At 41.9% G+C, this 15,645-nt stretch overlaps 1 protein-coding gene across 5 annotated transcripts in view; it reads right to left on the reverse strand.

Annotated features, from left to right (window-relative positions):
* The window catches only part of ARNT2 (aryl hydrocarbon receptor nuclear translocator 2), a 98,886-nt gene that overhangs the window by 47,248 nt on the left and 35,993 nt on the right, over nt 1-15,645 (reverse strand). For all 5 annotated transcript variants that reach the window (XM_039557673.1, XM_039557674.1, XM_039557675.1 and 2 more), the window contains 2 exons: nt 15,105-15,318; nt 12,995-13,208 (listed from right to left, as the gene is read on the reverse strand). In XM_039557673.1, the coding sequence (XP_039413607.1) occupies nt 12,995-13,208; nt 15,105-15,318 (428 nt within the window). The remainder of the gene's footprint in view (nt 1-12,994; nt 13,209-15,104; nt 15,319-15,645) is intronic.

Below are 15,645 nucleotides of genomic sequence, written 5' to 3' on the forward strand. Positions count from 1 at the left end.
CTTTTGTCTTGCACAGAATCATGGGCCTGATAGGGAAACAGTCTGAATTAATATATGGACTCTCACCTCGACCTCAACACCTTCACCAACCCAGCAAGTTTCACCTTTCAGATGATAACATCTTGTCTTAAAAAGTCAGATATTTCATAATTATTCTCAGCCACCGATTGTTCACGTATTTCTTTCCAGGCAAAATAAAATAAAGGATAAACTAAGTTTGGTTTGGACAAGGTAACAAAAGATGACTTTGTGCTCATCAAAAATACTCCACAGGCTGCTCAAGGAAGACAAACAGAACACAGGAATACTGCACCCAAAAATCCTTATGAAAACTAAAACCATCTTTATCTTACTATGAAACCGGAAAAAGCAAGACAAGGATGGAGGAAAACAAGAGGAAATAATTAAAAATGAAAACAAAGTGATGGTCAAGGTACTGTTGCTGCTGAACACAGCTCCAAGTGTGAGCTCACCCTCAAACTAAAGGGTCAGGGAACAAAGGACTTCTGTGGCGATGCTCTGTATTAGTACATTAAATCTTTAGAAATTAGCAGAAAAGATCAGCTTAAAAATCTTTGACTGTTCTACAGTTTGTAGAGAATCAAGATACAGGTCACTGCTTGGGATAAACAGTCAAGTTCAACAAGACAAGGTGAAACTCTTCTTGAAACTGCCATTTATCAGTTTACACATATGCACTGACTACAGCTGAGGTGCTCAGCTGACAGAGTTCCTCTTCAAAACAACAGATGCATTACAAATGCATAAACAAAATGTCTCCAGTAAGATTAAAGAGCCTAAATTTGATCAATTTATGTTAAATTACTCTTGATAAGCTTATGCCAGAGCAATTATTCGGCATTAATTCAACAAGTAAAACGAAAGAAAAAAAACTTTACAATGTACGCCTTACTAATGTAAGGGATACAATTTTACCTCGTGTTTAGTGCAGCTCAGCAAGAGCTTTATGCTCTATTAAGTGTAATAAATATACATCCACCCTGTGGATTCCAATATAAAAAAAAAAAAATTACAGAACACATTAGGAATCATAACTGCCATGCAAACACAGTACTGGAAGGCTCTCCTTCCAGGATCTCATATTTACATAAACCAGAAGACGTTTGCAATATACAAATAGAACAATCTGAAAATGAGCACGGACAGTCTTTTTCTTAGCATTCTGGGGTTTTATTATTTACATAAAGGCAAGGCTCATAAAAGCAAAGATGTACCTACCATGCACATACCCATATCAGAGTACACACCAAACAGTGCAATCCTAATAAAACTGTACTGACAAGAAGTGCATCTCTCTGCCCCCTCAGCGAGAGGAAAGCAAACACATGAGCAATAGGAATAGCATCAATACTCAAAACACAGGTGAACTTAAGACCATCCTAACTTAAAATTACAAAGTTAGGGCAGAACCACAAGACTGGCATCAGTTACCCAGTGCACCTAGAACCAGTGCTGATTTTTACAGCCTGCCTCTCTTGCTGACATCAAGGTTACAGCGCAGCTCCCAAAGCAATACTCACTGTCCTGCTGTTTACTGTAACATTCCTCTTTCACATTCCTCAATGAGTAAATGGTCTGTTCTCCAGACTGTCTCCCCTGTGGTGCAGGAGCCCCTGGTTCTGCCTGGCAGGTGTCTGGTAGCACAGGTCATCCCTTACTGGTACCACAGCCTTTATGGACCAGAATCACCACCTCCATCCCTGGCTTGTGGGAAACTGAGGACCAGGCAGAGGGCAAGGTGGGGGGGACAACGACAAAAATGGACACGTTCCTATCATGTGGAGATTGTTGATGCAATCTAAATCTTCCATGATATTAAAATCATGATCCTTTCAGAGGTTTCAAGGAGAAAGAACCACTGCAGGTGGAAATAAGGTCTCCCCATGCACACTGCCCACTCTTGCTTCCCAGCTGGCCTGACTCTACAGGGAGGATGGGATCTGCCCACGTGGGACTGCACCCTACCAACCTGCTGTACAGCAGCACATTTACACCTCTCCCCTCTGCCATTCAGGATTTTGTGCCTGGCAAATCCTCCACAAGAACAAAGCCAAGGGGACATTGGTATACTAATATCCATTGAGAATACAGTAGAACTGTAAAATCAGCCAGCCTCAACACAGCCTGGAACAACATCAGGGACCACACAGGACTTCCCAGCTGTGATTATACTGCACACATACCAACCAAGACACTTGTGGGGTGGCAGGGATAAAATGCAGTTGCTCTTGCTCCAAAGCTGGCACTGCCTTCCACCCGAATGTTATGAGACCGCTCCAGCTCTTCCAGGCTGGGGCTTCCCTGCCCTCACATCCTTGTTTTGTCCTGCAGCAGGAAGCAGCCCCATAACCCTACCCCACTGCACACACCACTACATTGCAAAGCACTGTTAATACACTGAGAAATAAATGTGTTGACTTACAAAATAGACAACTGGCTTGGAGCACATGTGCTGTCAGCAGACATCACAGCAACTTCCAGAGGACTTCTACACCTTTACTGTTATTTTGAACATGAGGACACTGAACCCAAAGGAATGGTTTCTCCTGCCTGCAGTCAGCCAGCAGCAGAGGTGCAGCTAGGAACAGGGTCCAAGCTCACATGACTAATATGAGTTCTCAACATGCTGTAGATAAAAATACTCAGTAATGTAATGCACACTGATTCTCAGTAAGTCCATATAAATCCCATGACACCTATATGCTTAACAGGGCATAATCAGCTTAAATTTATGCTTCCAAGAGAAGACTACAGGCTGAGTGTCTTATTTATCTTTATATGCAGTGGTAACCTCTGGATGTATCAGCATAAAACCTGAAATAAATTAGCCCAAAGGTCACAAAGATGCTCAGACGGCAGGAGCACCTTTGCAGTGCAGACAGGCTGGGAGAGCTGGATTGTTCAGCCTGGAGAAGAGAAGGCTCTGGGGTGACCTTAGAGCCCCTTCAGGTACCCAAAGGGAGCCTCCAGGACAGACGGAGAGAGATTTTTTACGAGGGCATTCAGCAAAAGGACAAGGACGAACGGCCTTCAGCTGAGGAAGGGCAGGTTTAGATTAGACATGAGGAAGAAATTCTTCACTCTGAGGGTGGTGAGGCCCTGGCACAGGCTGTTCAGAGAAGCTGTGGATGCCCCTTCCGTGGAAGCATTCAAGGCCAGGTTGGATGGAGCTCTGAGAAACCTGGTCCAGTGGAAGGTGTCCCTGCCCATGGCAGGGGGGGAGCATGGAACGTGGAGATGATCTTTAAGGTCCTTTCCAAGCAAAACTATTCCATGATTATAAATATAAACCATCAAAGCTCACTCTCCTCACTAGCTTAGCTTCTCGGGGGGATTACTTGAACCTCTCTAAATATGTTAAGGTTTACATCATCTAATTGCAAAAGGCGTTGTATAAGCATTAGAGTCAAGTTATGACATTCCCACAATAGAATGAAGAGTTGATCCAATCAACAGCAAAGTTAAAAAAATAAAAAAGAAGTAATGCAATTGAAATGCACCTATTTTTAAATATCTGTCTGCTTCCTACTTACCAGCTGGAGACACTGACCCACAAGGGGGAAATTGAAAAGCTTTCTCACCCCCTCTTGTTTTTCAATAAGAAACCCCTCATGTTACACAGTTGTTTGCTTAATACAACTTGTTATTATAAAAGCTCACGAGGCCAAAAGGTCCCTGCTGTGCCTGCCTTCATGTTTGACTAACCAGTCTGCATCATGTCATTCTCCACAGTGTTGGGCAAATATGCATCATTTTAATTAAATTAAAAAGGAAACTATGTGGGCTTTTGAGCCTTGCTATTCAGTTAATTTTAAGGGACTATCTGAAGGGATAGTGTTACAGATCACATGCAAGTCTCTCTGCTGATGGACCTGGAAAAACTGGACTTGAAACTGGAGCAAATAATTCAAAGCATATGTTGAATGTCAATTTGTAACACAAAAAAGCCCCCCTCAAAAATCAACCCACAAAACACTTTAACTAAATGTATGTTGAACTCCCAAGAATGGTTACTTAAAGCATGGGACACTTTCAGAATACTAAATAAAATAGCTTATAGAAGCCCATACAGATGTGTAAACTCTCCCTAGACATAAATACACAGCATCTATCTGTGATCTCTGCAGGTGTTTTTGGCACCTAAACAAGCACCTATGACAAAGTTCATGGTTCCATGATTTGGGCATCTGGGGTAGCCCTTCTGTCACAAATATCAGATCCACCTGAAGGAAAGACTGAGCTGGAGAAAACCATCATAGTAAGGCCTGCCAGTGATCCAAGGTACAAACAGCTCCTCAAAAGACAGTTGGACTTTCTCTAACTAGAAAAAGGGATGGAAACCCCAGAAACTCCAAAGCACCATCAGCAGACACTCCCAGGACAGAACAGCTATCCAAAATAACACTGGAATACATAATTTATTTTTCTACCATTCACAGCTGCATAATAAATCAATAGATAAAGGTTGTAAGTAGCTCCTAAATTAACCTATTTGTTTCACTTGGATGCTCAGCAAGAAGCTTTACTGAAAAGCCCTTTTGCCAAAAAAGCCTCAGCTCCTGGCATTCTATATTATTTGTACTTCATTATCAAACTCAAGTAACTGGGATTTATGCTTTATTAGTAAATACTAGTATTGTCTGGTTCTGAAATCTGGCTCTAGTGACACACCATGGAATAGCTCATTAGAGGAAATAAATAATGACCACAAGATGACCTTGTAAGATATTTTGCTGTGGACAGAATTAAATTTAAACACATGAGAAGGGAAAGAGAGGGAGGAGAAAAAGGCTCAAGGATGTTGTCTGGTTGTTTTTACAGACTACTTCTTTAGTTCAATTAAAATAAGGTGTGAGGGGCAAAATACATCATTATAGTATAGTATTATATGTACGTATATACACATCATTTAATTCTCTTTTCAAAGACTCAAGACACTTAAAAATTCCAGGCAAAAGTCTCCATATTGCAAAAATAGAAAGAAGAATGTTTGATGATGTAAGTTCACATCCCAGGGACTGCAATAAAACAGCTCAAACTGAAGAACACTGCCCATGGGCCACGTTCCCACCCTGGTTGTGAGCTGCCACACAGGAGGCTTTTCCCTCCATGGCTCCATGCAGGGTATCAAAGAGGAACAAGTGGGAGCTGTGGAAGGCCAGGGAAGGATCAAAGACCTAGAAGTGCTGCCTTTGCTGCCACAGAGCTGAGCCTCAGCTAAGGATGGAGAGATGACAGCAGCACAGGATAAATCAATTATGGGTGGAATACAACCACACACAAGGCACCCCTCCTCCCCACGCCTCCCTAGGCTGCTACTACAACTCATCACAAATAATAAAATATTTTAGTGCCTTGTATTGACTTCACTGAGACAACACAACATTCAAAGCTCCTGTTCCACAAGGCAGATGTTAAGGCTGAGCTCTCCCAGCATCTGTTGCCATCAAAGCACAGAAGCACCTGAGAGGGTTGCAAGTTTGCCAGTGCCAAAACCCTCCAAGAGGCACACTTGGACTGTTTTATTGCCAATGTGTTAACCAAAGAAGTTGTTTGGGTATTTGAAAACACCAGTATTTTTGAAAGGGGGGAAAAAACCCCACTAACTCCATATATCTCATCATGTTTAACAAAACAGAGCAGGTTGAACAAATACTGACCATTAAAGAAGTACCTACCACCCTTGAAATCCAGCAAGAGAAAGTGATCCAGTCCAACATCTGTGATAACAGACCCAAGAATTCAGCAGTTTCTGAGTGGGAAACTCAAGGTGAAGACGGAAAAGAAATGGTAACCACAAAACCCACTTACACGTGCATGTCCAAACACCTGAAAATTCACCCTAGAAGCATTCCCTAATGCTAATCAGGTGTAGTAAGTTTGTCTCAGGAGTACTAGGCTAAAGTTCTTTCCCTGTTTTGGTAAAAGCATGTACTGACCTCTTTAAACCACCATTATAATTACCAAAGTAATTTTTAAAAAATGCCATTTATTATCACTGGTTTTCCTTCCAGTACTATCCACCCAAATGGAATGTGTGAGCAGCAGGGAGACCACTGGACCACTGTGTTTGTGTAGGAGTTGCTTTTGAACTCTTTTATACATAGTTGGCTTCTCCGAGCATTTGGGATTTTTTTTCCCCCCAGAAACAGTCCTAGAGACCAAAGGAAAACAAAATTCTCTTGGAATGTTTGAGAGATTAAATGTACTATACATTTAAAATATGATCACTTGGAAGTACATATTTTTTGAGGGCAGACCATGTGTTTTCCTATTTCTGTGTTACCGTCTAGTGTGTCAAAGGGCAGGAATGGCACCCGAGGATGCCCTACAGTCACAGGCTCCTCGTTTCCTGCACTCATTCATTTACTTGCAAACAGAATGGGGATGGAAGAAGCAGGACATTCATTTCCTCCAGTAAAAAACCTGCAGGCTGAACAGACTGAAGTTGAAAATCCACAAATTCCTATGCTTGGCACTGCCCAAGTTCTAAGGCCATCTCTGGCTGGCACTGTGACCCTCCTGCTATGAAAACAAACAGTCCAAAAAAATGTGGGCAGGTCTTTTTCTCTGGAACAACGGCACAGCAATGGGCTGGTGTGGATGGAAAGTCTCACATCTGAAACATCCTCTTCACTCTCTGCAATGCCAGTGGGACCACATAACTTTAACTGAAAAACAGGTATCACATGATGATTTGGTAGTTGTCAACAACAAGGCAAGTCTCTTTCCAGATTTCACACTTAAAAAGACAAAAAGATGCCTTGCCAAAATGGGCTTTTTCTACAGTAAAAACAGACTGGAACCTGATATATTCTGTTCACATCAATCACACATATATATTCTATACATGGCAGTATGTTTCAAGAATTGTCCCTTCTTATTCAGGGCAACCACAGTCTTGAAGCACCTATTTTCAAAAATCTCTCTGTTACCTTCCTTTGCAGGTACAATAATCCTGACACAGCTGCCTCCAGCCTCCACCCCTCCAAGGAATAAAGTGGGGGCTGTGTGGGTATGTGTGTGTGGGTGGAAAATCCCATAAAATACTGAGTCAAGTCTTGGACAGTTCTGCAGAGACATAAAAGAATTCAGGACATATCATGTCTATGGAAACTTTCTCTCCTTCCCATCCCACCAGCTTTGCTGTGTGTTGTTTACTGGGTGCCTTGCTTGTCTTCACTCTACAGGTTGTGGTGCTTCCTGGACATTCAGTGAAAACAGCTGATGAGGAACCTCTGTTTTTTCCTGGGATAAAAAGCATGAGTAGCTATTAACTCCCTATAAACAAAACATTATACAACTCATTCCCTACCTGCCCTGAGGCAACAGTCTTACTAGTCAGTCATTCTGTACTAAGATGTTAAAATCAAAAATACTGGGATCTGGTTTTAATTCTCTGTTCTCTGACTTCCTGATCTGCTGGGCTGGGCACGTTTCAGAGACAGATGGTTCTTTAGGATTCATGTACTTAAAAGAGCTCACAGACAGAAATGAAAAAAAAATAAAGAAATCAAGTGCTGTTAGTTGAAACAGCCCTCCACACGCAGAGTACCTTTCTGATGCATAAACCTCTGATAAATGTGCTCTTCAGAACCAAAGGCTACAGAACAAAGTCCCAAAGGAGCTCTACGACAGCTTCTTGTTTAGTCAACTGTCTCAGCAAGAACACACTTCCCTGAAAAAAGGGATTTTTTATTTCTTTTCATTTTTTTTCAAGGAGTGTTAAGAGCTCTGAGTAGAAGAGTATCAATCTTTGACAAGTCTACAAAAGACAGAGGAAAGACAGACCTTCTGACAATATATTTTTGGTATAGAACTTCTGGCACAAATACCTACAATAGACTTTCTTGCCCTTTTTTGTTTTTTTTAATAAATAGGCTGATACAATTTGTAAGTGGATGTGGAGAAACTAATATGGTGATTTGCCAGTATAGTGCAGAACTCAACCCATACATTGTTTTGATAATGTATTACTTTTCCATTAGACATAAGTTCTACTGTTACTGATGATGACATTTAAGGCAGGACAGAACTGTATTTGCCAGGGCTGTGTTTCTTGTCATGCCTCAATTCAGTCTTTGAATTTCTTTGGAGAATTTTATATGGGAAGCCAAATAGGAGTCTCATCCAGCTCTTCTCTGTATCAGCTGGAGTTCTAAATAATTCATGGAAAGTCAGAGTTCAAAACACATTTGCATTCCCTTGGCTGGTTGTCAATATGAGAACCACCCCCTTTCTTCTAAGAAAGATCACGCAGAAATCAGAGCTGGGAAACAGACATGGCAGTGAAAGACAGCTCACAGACCAAAAAATCCTGTGCTGATCTTCAGGAAGAGTATGTGTTGAGGAGAAAAGTCATCCCTAATCTTCACTTTCACATGGTTATTTATCATCTGTTCAGTGCTGTGGAATGCTTTACTCTGCTTCTCCACTGGTGAGCCTCTGGTCTCTGGCACTTCCCTCTTTCGAGCTGAACACTAATTTTCTCGTTTTCACAATTTGAGTATCTACAACATCTGGATTTCGTGGCTGCTTGGTAACAAGGGTTTGCAGCTGGACAGAAAACTGCCTAAGCTGAAATCATCACTGCAAGACAACGTGTTATTAGAAGGTTCTGTGAGACAGGTTCCCCAGTCCAAATCTCTGCTTGTGTAACATGGAATGATGCTTCCATACTACACATGAACCACAGAAAACTGTCACACAATGCTCTTTTCTTCTCAAGGGACACCTATCAGCTCAACGTTTTCTGTGGTCAGTCACCATTTCCATCACGAAGTTCTACTTTGTCGCACTTATAAAATATGGCAATAAAAGATCACGCCAAGACTAAACTTGGCATACAAGTTCTGCCCAGAAGTAACCTCAACTAATCTCTTTCAGTTAGCAAGTGAAGTGACTTAGTCATTTTTGAATCACTTGAAAATGAAAGCTGTAGAGGTTCTGGTTCCCATCATTTTCTTGCAGCCGCTGCTCTGCACTTTCAGCACCCCTTAAATGTTCAGCTGAAATGGTTTGCAAGGACTCCTGGGGAACCTGACTGTCCTGAGGAGCCTTTGTCATGGGTGGGATTACATATCCTGCTGCCTGCCTCGTCTAAGCAGAGAGGGTGAGGCTGAAGGGAGATGTTATAGCTGGATTTCTATGTGCCATGCTGCCTGCAGCCCAGAATTGAAGGTGACAAACCTGGGTATTTCCCACTTGCACCACTGGAGATGCTGGGTGCAGGAACAGGGATCTTACAGCCCTGACACATCTCAAGACACATCATGGAATCACTTGGGGTACTTCCAGGCAACCATACAGAGGTGTCTGTATTCATCACTCTTCTCTTTCATGAACTACTTATGGAGAATTAGATTTGTAGAAATCAGTCTTGCAAAGTGCTCTGGAACACTGTATTTTAATAGATGGACAGTCTACAATACTTGCTCAGTGGTTTTTTTGGAAGTTAATGTAGCAGGGGAATTCTTCAAAAGTGTTTTTTCTCTGCACTTAAATCTAAGTTCTGTCTGTTCCCTGCACCATTAGAGATTTGCTGTCTGCAAATGTTGAGGCTCTCACTTGTACTAGGACTGAGCCTGCACCTGAACCCAACATCCACCAAGTTCCACTGGTGCACCCTAAGTGCAAAGAGGTCTCTGTTAACAGATCCTCCTGTGGGATCTGATCTTCATCCGTGTTTGAAGTGATTTATTTTGACATCTGCAGATTTTCAAGAACAAAGAAAAAGTGAAAAGAAAGAAAAGGAAAATGAATTATCACTCTGAATAACTGCCCCGTTCCGATTAATCATGCACATGACGCACATAAAGACTTCTTGGGAGTGCTATTTGTTGCCATCATCACGGCTCAGCTGCTCTTTTCTAGATCATTTCAAATCTTTCATACATTTCACAGTTGAGCTTTCCTGTTGCTACAATGTGTTAGCAATTAATGCACCATAAACAAGCAGACAATTGTTCCATTTCCAGGGAATAAAATCTCCAAGGACACACAATGAAATAGCAACTATCCATCCTTCCCCATATCCTAAGACTTCAAAGAAGAGCAAGCAATGAACTCCCCAAACACACCACATGGTTGAGGCCATGATTAACAGGCACTTCAATCTGACACACATTTTACAACTCCTGAAGTCCTGTCTCCTCCGAACTATCCACTTCCTGCTTCTCCTTGGTGTCAGGACTCAGAAGACTTCAAGAAACCCCAGGATAAGGTGGGCCAAAGAGTTGTCTCTACCAAAACCAAGAGGTTTTAGCTTAGTTCAGCTTTCAGCTGGATCAGACCCTTGATGTGACTCATATGTAGTACCACATAAATGCCAAAGGAGGAGAGGGTGAAATGAGGTGAGGATTGCATAAGCTGTGTGACTGCCAAAGAAATGCTCATGTGAGCACAGCCCCAGTCCCAGTCTTATTCCTGGGGGCAGAAATGTGAGCAGGAGCCTGCTTCCTCCACTGGCTTGTTCCCTGTCGCTCCCCTTTGGCAGTGGCAGCCTCCCAAGTTCTCAGGGTCTGGAGCAGCATCTCTGTGTAGCAGGACTGCTAAGAGGTGCTGGGAAAATCCCAGCATCACTGCACTAATGATCAGCACTCACAACAAGACAAATACAACCAAGGGACACTGCTCGGATCTGCCGCAAGGCAAGTGAAGTTTCTCCTTTCTGTCACTGCTTCCCCAGCTCAAGGGCTGAAGGGGGAGGTTATGGCATTGAGAAAATGGACCCTGAGAAATTGAGGAAGAGAGTAAAATTAAAAATCATAACATAGTGTTACACTTTCACTTGAAAACCTAGGCAGATCCTGTGCTCAACAGCCAGAGGTCACTAAAAGATGAGGATGTTCCTGATGCCTGAAGGGAACTTCACTTTGAGCAAAAACCATTTCACATGCAGATGACTGGCTTGTGGTTTCCATCACTTTCAAGCTCTACATTGCTCTTTGTTCTGCATGAAACATGCCTTTGGAAAGCCAATGAAAACTTGGTTTAATAAACACCGAATCAGAGGATATGAATCTGCCTCCTTGACATCTTCTAAAATGTCACTAAGGCACACATTATTTCAGGTCACTGCAGTATTTCACTCAGGACCTGTTACAAAGCTGCTACTCTCAGTGTGGCCTGTGTTACAGCAAGGGAAGTGTAACTGGCTGAATTGACTCTAGAATCAGCTCTCTCCCAGAAAGGTATCTCAGAGGAGCAAGAGTGGAGTGATGGTGCTGAAGTCCTGCTGCATGCTGCTTATGAACAAATTGAGGCTGGACTGACAGTCCCTATAGAAGACTGCTTCTCTTATTTAATGGTACCTTATGGAGCCAAGGAAATACAAGTTTAAAATAATAAATCTAGAGCTTTCTGGTCATCTATATGCTCCACAGACTGACAGAACTACTTGTATACGAAATTACTGCACTTCACCAGCCACACCTTTAAAACAAAACGACTCAAAAAGCTGAGCAGGCGACCCTACTTTGCTCACACTGGGAAAATGTTCAGCTCTCCATGTACACCAGATTTACAGGCCTTCTGTGTCAATCTGACAACTCCAAAACACTCAGGCAGGGAAAAGATTTCGCTCTATAAATACTACTGAACTTCTCTTTCCACTGGCTACGGATCAACTCAGTGCAGAAGAAAAGCCCATAGCTAAGGCTGGAAAAAATACAGAGCTGGGTTTTCAGAAGTGCTCTGCATTTGTCTAGTCCAGCTCTAGTTTGAGCAGGTTAAGTCCCATAACTGAGCACTTCTGGAAGTCAAAACATGACTGCTCACTGAGGCTCTGGAGCAATCACTTCTTGGACAAGACGGTACGTACGTTAAAATGTATTCCAGGCTACATAATAAAAACAGAGGTTGTGCTCTTTAGCAAGTCTCGTGGTATGAAACTCAGCTGTTCTGCCCTGCACAGGTTTCCCTGTTAACTTGGTTTCTATCCATCTGGATTTTCACCACAGAATTTTGCTTTGAGCTTCCAATTTGAATACATGAGAGCTCTGCCAAAACCACATCACATTCAAACCACAGGAAATCATGAATTTGGCACTGTTTTGACATGGAAGCTGTAAACAGTGTGCAGGTTCACTCAAAACGGGATCACTGTCCTCTGAGTTATGAAACACAACAAAACTTCCAGCAAACCAGGTCAGAAATCTTAACTACTAAAGCAAAAAGAAATTATGTGACTTTTGTAAGGATCAGGGCTTTTTAATATTATCCCCTACATTTTTTCCTTCAGCTATAAGCCTAATACATGAAGAATAAAAAGAGAAGTTAGGTTTCCTCCTTTCAAAGTTGAGTTACAACAGGATTTAGCTAATTCTCAGCTCTAGCACACACATATCCTATTAAAGACAAGGTAGTTTCCTATTGGTAGCTTTGAGCATGTATAACTGTAAAAGCCAGAGTTGCAGAGGAGATATGAATATGGTTTAGTTTTACGTGCAACATGATAGGTAATTAACTTACAAGTAACTTACACTACTGCACAGGAGCCTCATGATTAAAATCCAGTATATTTTCAGTTGCCAAACACTGGATTTTTTCCCCTCAAGACTCTGATTAGCAAACCACAAGGAACTTGTATGAAAACAGAAAAGTCTAAAGTATGATTTTTGACTTCAAATTAAACGCTGCCCTAAAGAAACACATACTTGCAAAGAAGTCACAAGTTCATTGAGGATGAAATGAAAACAATCTAGATTTCCAAACCAAGCCTGAGAACAATCCAGATTCCAAACCAGAGTTTGAATGTAGAGCTAACATGAAGATGGCTTGACTGAAGTCAGATGAATAGGAAGCAAAATGCAGTCACTCAAAAGATTTATGTTACTGCATTGCCTGCAAGAAAACACAGTTTAATCTTGCTGAGTTTCACTTTAAGCAGATTTTTAAACCAGGCACTCCAAATGTCAGGAAAAGCTCTCCAGGGATGTTGAACACATAGAACCATACATCAGACATATCTGACCTGTCATAGAGTTTTCAGATGTACACAGTTGCTCTCGCAGCTTTTCCACATCGTCTGGATGAACTTGTTCATACAAAGTGCTGCCAAACCACTCAGACTGAGGCTGGTTTAGCACAGGAGTCACAGAATCTGATACATAGATCACTCTTCCCGTCTCAGCTGCAACTACAAACAGGAACCCATCTGCAGCCTCCAGGATAAGATGTTTCAGTTCCTTCCAAAGAAAGAATTTGATTAGAATGCCAGCCAGGAAAGGGAATTAAATATAACATTTGTCACTGTTACAGAATATTGTTTTCTTGTGATCTTAGTAGCTGATCAAAACCCAGACAGAAATTTTCACTGATGTAACAATACAACCAAACTCGCAGCAAGGCATAAATTGCCCATCTCAATAACAAACAACATTTTGTTTTCCCTCACTGCCTTTCATCTGGTGATCTCCACGCACTTTAGGAAAATAAACAACTAATACTCACTGCATATACTGTGATAGGCATCTAACATTAAGAACTAAAAAGATATTTCAGAGTACAAACAGAGGAAATGAACAGCTCTAACTCATGGCAAACTCATCCCTTAATTAAAGGTACTGAATAATTTAATTGGAAAGAAACCAGTAAGACTTTCTAGTTTGGTTCCCCCTGGCCCTGCTCAAGATGAGCTCTGTTTGTAAATCAAACAGTCACTGGATAAAAGGCAGAAAACCTAATGGGAACAAGGAAAGAATCCCCAGGCTCTTCTTCCATTAGGGGGCCTGAGCCACTACACAAGAAGATTCCATCGCTTTTTGCTTTCTTTTTCCAGCCTGTGAGTACAAAGCCTCAGCATCACCCAGAAGTTCTACCTTTCCTTAACAGAGCTTGAAAACCTCTCACAGCAAAGGATGGCAACTACCACTCCTGGAAAACAAGTGTGAACAGCCTTTGGTGGCTCTTAAGATACTGCACCTGGAACTCAAACACAGAGCTCTGGACAACCCCAGTCCCATTCCAGGCGAGAAAGCTCAGCAGGATTAGTGTGCAAGTGGTAGGTATTAGCTGATAAAGTGAGGATAAAAACCTGGCAAGCTACTAAGAAATGGGTAACTCATCTCAATAAACAACAGATTGTCAACTTCTGCTGCTGTGCTATAGAGAAAGCACACTGATCCTGAACCACTGACTAAACCAAAAACTTCATAGCACAGCTGGCCACACTATACTGAGGATAATAGAAACAGTTTTGCACAAATTATTAAAAAAGAGAGGAAAAAACTCTGTAATTCTGCAAGAATTTAGAAAATTTTAAAAAATAATTAAAAAATTAAAAAAAAAAACCCAAAGAAATTGCAATGAGAAGTGACTAGGGTGTGCCACCAGCAGAATGGCACAGTCCCTCCAGAAACACACCTCAGGAGAGCTGGAATAAGCAGCAGTGAGCACAGAGAGGTCAGCAGCAGCTGCTGTTTATCTAAGAGAAAGAAGTATTGCCTCCGGCCATAACTTCCATTTGTAAGTGCTTAAATCACTTCAGACCACAAAAATGAACATTAGACCCATAGGACTCCAAAAACAATGGAGGTGGTAGGAATTTTCAATGCACTCAGTAAACACAGGTTTCCTTCAAGCACTGGGTGCATCTTCCTTCTTCCATCAAAAATGCAACCAAGCACAGCCAGCACAGATGGGATTCATCTCTGCCCAGTTCAGCTGCTGGGAACGCCGGCATTAAGACTAAACAAAGTTTTTAACCTTCCTCTAATCCCCAGAGGGAGAGGCAGGTCTTTCCAGACTCATTTTTACTTATTTTAGAGAATCTTTGTTAGGATGGGAAGAACCCAGATCTGGAGGTGAAAATTCCCTTCTGCGAGGCAGCGAGTGACTTGTTCTTCAGGTGGACAGACCACGATAAGAATGCCAATTTGATTCTCCTAAAAGAAAGATCTGTCACAGTCACAAAGATCAAGTTCAAACAGTCACAAAAAACTCTCTGTATTCACACCTTGGATATGTAACTGGTACCAGCTGCTACGCTACAGGAACGGATCAAGGCTCTACTCCTCTCAGCATTTCCTCACATCTTTTAAGACCAAAAAAACAGAGAAAACCAACATTTTTGTAAATTCTACCTGCTCTGTAAGAAAGGAAGGCTTGTAAGCTCCATCAGTAGATTTGTTTCCAGTGCCCCTCATGGATTTCATGTGGGAAACAGCCATCCGAAGAATGGTCAGCTTGTCAGGTTTACGAGCCAGGGCGCTGCACGTGGGCACCATGTCCGACAGCTCGGTGATGTACTGGGTCATCTTATTCCTCCTGCGCCTCTCGATCTCACTGTGATTCTCCCTGAGCATTTAAAGAAACACCAAAGCAACAGAAAAGAGACATGAGTGGTGTAAATATCTGAATTGGAGGTAGTGAATCATAATGATTCGCATTTGTTTCGCTGCTTGCACCCCAGGAGAGCAAAGTGCTTTACAAAGCCAGCCACTGTTACCTCTCAGTTTACAGACAGAAAATCCAGGCCACAGACAGATAAATATGATTTGCCCATAGCTGTGAAAAGAACCCGTATTCCTACTTATTGGCTCACGGCCCTAATCTCTTAACCAGTTTAATCTCCTTTGGTTTAAGGACAAAAATGAAGTAGAAATGTGTGAGGAACTGACATCT

The sequence above is a fragment of the Corvus cornix genome, chromosome 10 (assembly GCF_000738735.6).
Source record: "Corvus cornix cornix isolate S_Up_H32 chromosome 10, ASM73873v5, whole genome shotgun sequence".
In the NCBI taxonomy this organism is placed as follows: Eukaryota; Metazoa; Chordata; class Aves; order Passeriformes; family Corvidae; genus Corvus; species Corvus cornix.